This window comes from Oryza sativa, chromosome 5 (genome assembly GCF_034140825.1).
Source record: "Oryza sativa Japonica Group chromosome 5, ASM3414082v1".
In the NCBI taxonomy this organism is placed as follows: Eukaryota; Viridiplantae; Streptophyta; class Magnoliopsida; order Poales; family Poaceae; genus Oryza; species Oryza sativa.
The window spans coordinates 7,184,433-7,191,995 of record NC_089039.1 but is presented as its reverse complement, the minus strand read 5'-3'; the positions used below and the strand labels follow the sequence as shown (position 1 = coordinate 7,191,995).

The window sequence follows — 7,563 nt, the reverse complement described above, 5'->3', positions numbered from 1 at the left end:
ACATGTGGAATGGCAGTATGGCACATGTTTTGAAAGAGGTGTTCAGTTGAGTTCATAGTCAGCTTCATCATGTGCTAATTGATTTGATGCTAGTTTGTATGATTCAGATCCATATCTGCTACTAATAAAGATTGCAAGGTTCAGTTGTAATATCAGAAGTTTCAAGTACAACCCAGTTTTGCATGCAAAGCTTCAAGAGATAAGTAACAAATTACAAACCAGTCTTCCTGGCTGACATAGACATTAGACAAGATCATAGTTATGGATAATGCAACCGCTGACGACTTTCTATACTCTCCGCCAGTGACAGACAGTGATGGAAAGGCAGGCTTTCCTTGACCCCTTCCTTGAGACCAAAAAAAGGACAGTGACATCTTAGATCTGTAACTGAACTTCACTGCTCATTGATCATAATACCCAAAATATCTTCAGATCATTCACAGGAACACAGCCCAAGCACTTAATTGGTTTGGTATAAAACCTTTTGCAATTCGATAGCAAAAAGTTCAGTATCAGGCAACGTGCAAGCATGTAAGATTTCCTTACTTGCCTCGTCTGTTGATTACATACCCAGGTAGGGGGCAATATACAGCTTACAAAACTCAGCCAAGATCTTGGAATAACTTCAGCTATGCCTACATTCCTAGACAGAAACTTTGAGCTGTACACAAACAAAATCGTTTACATGTAGGTATTGGCGAGCTGCTCAAAGGTATACACTACCATACAATGGAAGGGCAAAATTTAGAGGCATTGGGTTGGACCTCAACCATCGATCCTCATCCTTTTGATAAATTTGCTAGGATAAGGTACAATGACAAGTAGCATCTCATCCAAGTCAATTTGAACCAGAATGGCAAGAGCGATATTAGCTGTAGGGACGACGTCTCAAAATATGTTGGTTTTGGAGTAGATGGGCATCCAAGTGATCTGATGAGCTCTACGACTGGCAAGACCTTAAATTTCGTTGGTGTGTTCTTGGCAACATTATCAACCTTATGCTCATAGATCTTCCCATTCTTGTCAAACTTATACTCTGAGGTGCCTTCAAATCTGCCAGGGCCATCCGAGAGAACTCTAGGAATGCCATGGACAATCCAGCGGATCATGATTACATCCTCGACAGGCTGCCATATGCTGATAATGTCGATCCATAGTGCTTTGAAGAAAATTTGCCCAGTAAACCGTAGAGCCCAGAATATCCTTTTGTAGTTATCAATACCCGTGAAATTATTGATAGGATCTTTGAAGACAATATCATCTCTGGAGGCAGTATCACAGCAGGTTAGGAACTAACAAGGATTGCATCTTCTTTCAGAAATGAATATACCATGATAGATAAAATTTGTTCTGGTACATAGCTAAATTCTGCTAAAAATCAACCTTGAGGTCTTGATATTTGTAAGTTTGCTTGAATACAACTAGCAAGAATTTGTTTTATGTTGCATAAGACTTCACAAAGAATTTTAATGCTGAGCTGATCTGGTATTCCACATACCCACTAGCATGCATGAGTGGCCACTCCTTGATTTCTTCATACATGAACGCCAATATGCAGTGTGCATGACATACAAGCAAGTTGTTCGATATCAAGTACTATCCTAATTCTATTACTGTGATGAGTAGATTTTCTAACCGATATGTGCTTATATATCAATATTTACACCTGTTTGCTCATTGACCTAAAAGGTTTATTTGTCATGGACCAGAGATAGCATCGCTAACCATGGATGAGCACAGGACATTGTTATCAAGCAGAATGGAGAACATCTTTCAAGTAGCTTGAACGATAAAAGCCAGAAGCTAACATAGAAGTACAAAACTAAAAATGTGGCTAACAAGATAAACAAAAGGAGATTTATTGAAGCAAAGGTGACTTCAAAAATAAAACAATCCTAGTCAAAGGAGTACAGATTATGGGAGTAGCCCTAGAATAGCCTTCCAAAGAAAGAAAACCATGGGCAGTCTTGAATGAGTTATTTATTCATTGCTTAACCACCAGTCAATCAGTTGTATTTCTGTATATGACCAACCTAACCAAACACTCCCTCCGTTTCCAAATACTTGACCTCCGTTTCCAAATACTTGACACTTGTTTTTGCTATGTAAACCATATGTTGTTCTTTTACCAATAGTACTAAAGTGCATTGCATCACAAATCCAACGGTGACTTCCATTCATCTAAACAGAATAAATATGAAATTAGTAGTAGTCACAATTTAATTCTCCCTCCGTTTCATATTATAAGTCGCTTCGACTTTTTTCCTAATCAAATTTCTTTAGGTTTGATTAAATTTGTAAAAAAAAAAGCAACATCTACAACACCAAATTAGTTTTAGTAAATGCAATATAGAATATATTTTGACAGTATGCTTGTTTTGTTTTAAAAATGTTGCTATATGTTTATATAAACTAAGTCAAACTAGAAAAAAAATTGACTAGAAAAAAGTCAAAACGACTTATAATATGAAACGGAGGGAGTAGTAAGTTAACGTGCGAAGTAAATGAAAACAGGCAGAGAGTTCTCATTTGTTGGCCATCTGTTGATGAGCTAGCAAGTTGTATGTAGCTGCTGCCCCATGGAATCCCATATTGTAACTTTCATGGTACCATAATGGGCTGCATCTGACAATCTGACATCATCAACCCTCATTTGGCTGCAGAAAACCTTGACACAACCAGTTTGTGTACAAATAACATGCTAATCTAAGAAGTTACCACATTATTTTGTTGATATAAGCAATGGCCTCCATACATTTCTTAATGAGTAAGTGTATCTTCTTCAGGCAAAAAAAAAAAGAGAGGAAATAATGCTATTGATGCCAAACATTTCGTTCTGTATTTTACAATTTGTAATGTCTCCTTACCTTATTGGTAATGTGCGTATGGATTCTGATACCCTCTAGAGGTATATCAAATGTAATTAGGAAAATTTGAATCCATTCAAAATAAGCTGAGGATTAATGCTAAACTTAACTTGAGCGTGGTTTATAACAAACAAAATGGGCCTTTTTTGTAGTCTGGAAATAATAACTTTGAATAAGAAATACAGGCGGCAAAGTTGGGGTAAAGGATATTGAAGTAATCGGGTGCTGGTTCCATACTTGGTGCTTCACAGACAGCATGTGTGGACTAAGAAAACCATAATATTTTGTGGCTAAGAATAAAATTGAAATTTTGCTTTGCTCAATTAGTAGTAGCAAGAAGAACACCTTGATACCAAAGTTTTATTGTGACATTTTGTGTTTTTGGCATCCACACCAATAATTCTCTCATAGTTCCACAAGTCTATTATATACTAAAAGTCCATTAAACATACTACAAACGCTCTCATACCGCCATGTGGCATTCCTATAAACGCTCCTAAATCGCCACGTGGCGTTCTAATAGATTAGGAATATCGAGCCATCGATTTTCATTTAAATTGGTGGGTCCATTATTTTAGACCATTAGATTTAATTAGATTAAAAACAGAATTTAATCTCTCCCTCTCCTCTCTCTCTCTCGTGTACGTGAACCTCACACGTACGTACACAGGTACCGTAGGTACCGGACTCCTCATTTCTTTTCTCCTCATTCACCCTCTTTTTTTTATTTCCCTCATAATATATTTATATTACCTCCGGTCTTTACACTATTGACCTTTTTATATTTGATAGTATCTTTTATCATTCGTTTGACTAAAAGAAAATACGTAATTATCATTTATTTTGTTGTGATTTTACATTCATGACTTACTTTGGCTATAATTAATTTAGTGCACAATAGAATACGACATATGATATTTGATATGTAGTTTTTCAGCCGGTCAAATATATATCATTTTTTTCATTTTTTTAATATTTGTTTAAATGATACTAAAAAGTCACAATAAAATTCAAAATAACATATTTCTTTAACTATAAACTATAAATAATCCAATGACTTAAACCGATAAAAATTAGCTATTTATTAACTATGGTTTCTAACTAATATAGAGTGAAAACGGTGATAATTATGGTAAGTGGATAGACATTATAGGCATCATATGTACGATTATCTATCTCATTGTACTTAATTTATGTCCGGTGGCACTCCTGTAAAAGCTCCTACATCGCTACGTGGCACTTTCATTTAGACCGGTAGACCCAATATTTTAAACAATTAAATTTTTTCACCATTAAATCTTATCTTCAAGAAAAAAATCTGCACGTTCCCGTTTCAATAGGTATTATATGTTCCGAAAAGAAAACATAATGCGTTCACATGTATGTACGTACCCCATTCCACCCCCTCCCTCTGACTCTTCCCTTCTGTGTCTCTCCGAGTTCTTTCCTATTTTTTAAGCTAACAACCAAATACACAGTATATAAAAATAATCTCTTGGTACATATGTTTCTATATAGAAATTATTATGTCACTTGGATGAATATACCCTTCAGTGACGAAGTAAGAAAAAATTATCCGGATATCACTTTGATATATACCATTTCTTTTCAGTGGCGAACCCATAAAAAAATTATAAAAAAAATTAATTATTAATTGATATATTAATTAATATGACATGAATTATCTATTATTATATACTAAAAGTCCATTAGATATCTTACAAATGCTCTTAAGCTGTATACATGGCTTCCTATAAACATTTCTAAGCTACCACACGACGCTCTAATAAATTAAAGTAAGTATAAGAAATTCTAAGGAAAAAAAATTATTTTACCCAAACCGATGGATCTTATTTTAAACCGTTATAAACTGTTAGATCTATATCTTAAAAAAACCCTACCAAACGATCAGTTCGTCAGAGTGCGTATGTACAACACATGTATACAGTTCCCTCCTCATGGACGAGACGAATCCAACGCCTCTTTGTTTTCCTTACAACAATTGTTAACCAAAAGATCCTAAAAATTACCCCCCAAAAAATCCACCTTAATGTTTTAATAAAATTTGTGTACTAATTACTTTATACCATTAGATATCTAACGACTTTCTACCAACTTAATTATATTTCTCAACTTGCATACGAAGTCTATTTACCTATACAAATATGTAAAGCTAAATCAATCTCAAAGGTACAAATAAATATGTCTATGAATGAAGCTCTTTTTTATTACTATATATCTCCATCCTATAATGGATTCTAAAATTTTATAGGAATTAAGGAGGAATGAAAAAAAAAACTAAGATATCCATCATTAAATAAGGGGTATTTAAAGAGTTAGAAGATGGTTAGAGTAATGTTGGATAACAATTAAATGAAAAATGGTTGGATGAAATGAGTAGTATTAAAAATCTCTTATATTTTAGGATAAAATTTGAATCCTTCGATTTATGGATGTAGGTAGTAGAAGTAAATATAAGTACGTGAGTATGTCTTTAATTAGATAAAGAAGTCATATTATCATATTTTTAATAGAAAATTTCTTAAATTATTGTCCTAAAATCTACAAAGACATGTTTAGTATACAAGGAAAAAATATTACTTAAAAGTTTAAATTAAAAAAACACAGTAGTATAAAATGATAGTTTCATATGAACCAACTCTATTGTTGAGACATTTTTCTTATAAATTTAAGTGATTTAATTTGTTTACAATTTGTAACAACCCGTCCTTCAAAACAAGGCAGCTCAGCATGCATCCAACTGGCACGCTCACTTACGCTATCACATCACTTACACTTTCATTCTTATGGACACAAGTGCACACAATGCTTATGGACAACACAGATCATATCCTTTAAATAAAAAAAACATAGACCACATCCTAATTGCACTAGGATGTCACATAAACCCCCTTAAAGGACCCGACGTCCATGTTGGTCCACCTTACCTCCATAGTCACATAAGCATATAGACAAATGTCCAGGAGCATGTACCTTCTTAACGCGTGTCCGTACATCCAGTGATTGAAACCGACTTTCAAAACAATCCAAAAAAATATTGATAAACATAGATTTAGAAGAGTAAAAAATATTTTTTAAAAACAATCCTATATATAAACATTCGTTACAAAATTTCAAATATCACTAAATAAGGTGCCCGCGCATCTGCGCGGGCTACCTTCCTAGTTTAAATTAATAATTAAAAATAATGAGGCCAGTACTTTTACCAACAAGATAATGAGTGATTGACTTTTTATAACTCATAGCCTTTCTAACCACACCACTAAACCACTGAGAAAGACTCTATCGCACTTGACTATGTTATCTAAGTCCTGATAACAATCCTTTAGCTATGGCCACGACACGACTAAAACATCAAAAATTTTGCAAATCATCTCTCCAATTCGGCCTAAGAACACCTCATAAAGTATACTAGAAATCACCATTTTTCTCTCCCCAATTTTTGACTTAAGAGAGCACATTAGAGTGCCACTCGTGCGCTGAGAAAAGGGTCAAATCTACGCCACAGTTTCACCGTCAACGCAAATCAACAATCATCATCATCCCCCGACAAGGGAAAGCATGGGAATCTAGGTCGACGACTCACGATTCACGAACCTGTAGATATGGAAGCTGGGCTCCCGGTAGAACGCGGCGGGGAGCTCCTCCCGCAGCGCCCGGATGGCGTCCCCGACGTTGACGTGGTACCGCCGCCGCCGGTCCTCCCCGTCGTCCTCGTCCTCCCCCTTCCTCCGCCGCCGCCCCGCCGCCGGCGAGGGGGCGTCCGGGGACGAGAAGAGCGGCGGCGGGAGCCGCCTCTCCCGCACCGGGTCCGACACCCGAATCACTATTCTCTCCTTCCCCCTCGTCCCCTTCTCCTCCTCCTCCTCTTCCTCTTCCTCTTCCTCCTTGACGCCCCCGCCGGGCGCCGCGGCGGACACCGAGAACCGCGCGCCGCCGCGGGCCCTCCGGTGGCCGCCGCACGGCGATGGGCGGCGGGCGCCGGCGAGGTTGGGGAGGTGGACGAGGAGGCCCATTGCCGCCGTGAGGTGAGTTGTTGCTCAGCCTCTTTTCATTTCTCTGATTTTTTTTTTGGTCTGAATTTTTGATTTTGTCTTTTACTTATTCGATTCTGGACTTCTGGAGTAGAATGGATATCCTTCTCAGTTCCAGCCATGAAAAATGGCATTTTACCTGCGGATATCCGTTTCCACTGGGCCGCAGTCCTTACTATGGTCTTATGATTGAGACTTTGTCTTTTCTTAACTCTCATGTACTCCCTCAATTCCAAAATATAAGTCCCTCCATTCCAAAATATAAGACACAACCACCATTAATCCAAAGATTATCATCTTGTAGTTTGGATCATCCTAATAAATATAATGCATGTATCCAATAGGATTAGATAACATGAGAGTGGAGGATTTAAAAAAGTACTCCCTCCGTCCCATAATATAAAGGATTTTGAGTTTTTGCTTGCAACGTTTGACCACTCGTTTTATTCAAAAAATTTTGAAATTATTATTTATTTTATTTGTGACTTACTTTATTATTTACAGTATTTTAAGCACAACTTTTCATTTTTTATATTTGCAAAAAAAAATTGATAAGACGAGTGATCAAACGTTGCAAACAAAAACTCAAAATCCCTTATATTGTGGGACAGAGGGAGTAGTAATTTAATAGAGAAGATGTC

At 36.5% G+C, this 7,563-nt stretch overlaps 1 protein-coding gene across 1 annotated transcript; it reads right to left on the bottom strand.

Moving 5' to 3' along the window:
• Window positions 1–455: 455 nt before the first annotated feature.
• LOC4338114 (uncharacterized) lies at window positions 456–6,949 on the bottom strand. Its single transcript, XM_015784582.3, has 2 exons — window positions 6,486–6,949; window positions 456–1,263 (listed from the first exon to the last, which is right to left on the bottom strand). The coding sequence occupies exons 1-2, from the start codon at window positions 6,902–6,904 to the stop codon at window positions 780–782; spliced, it is 903 nt and encodes a 300-aa protein (XP_015640068.1). The 5' UTR covers window positions 6,905–6,949; the 3' UTR covers window positions 456–779.
• Window positions 6,950–7,563: the final 614 nt, after the last annotated feature.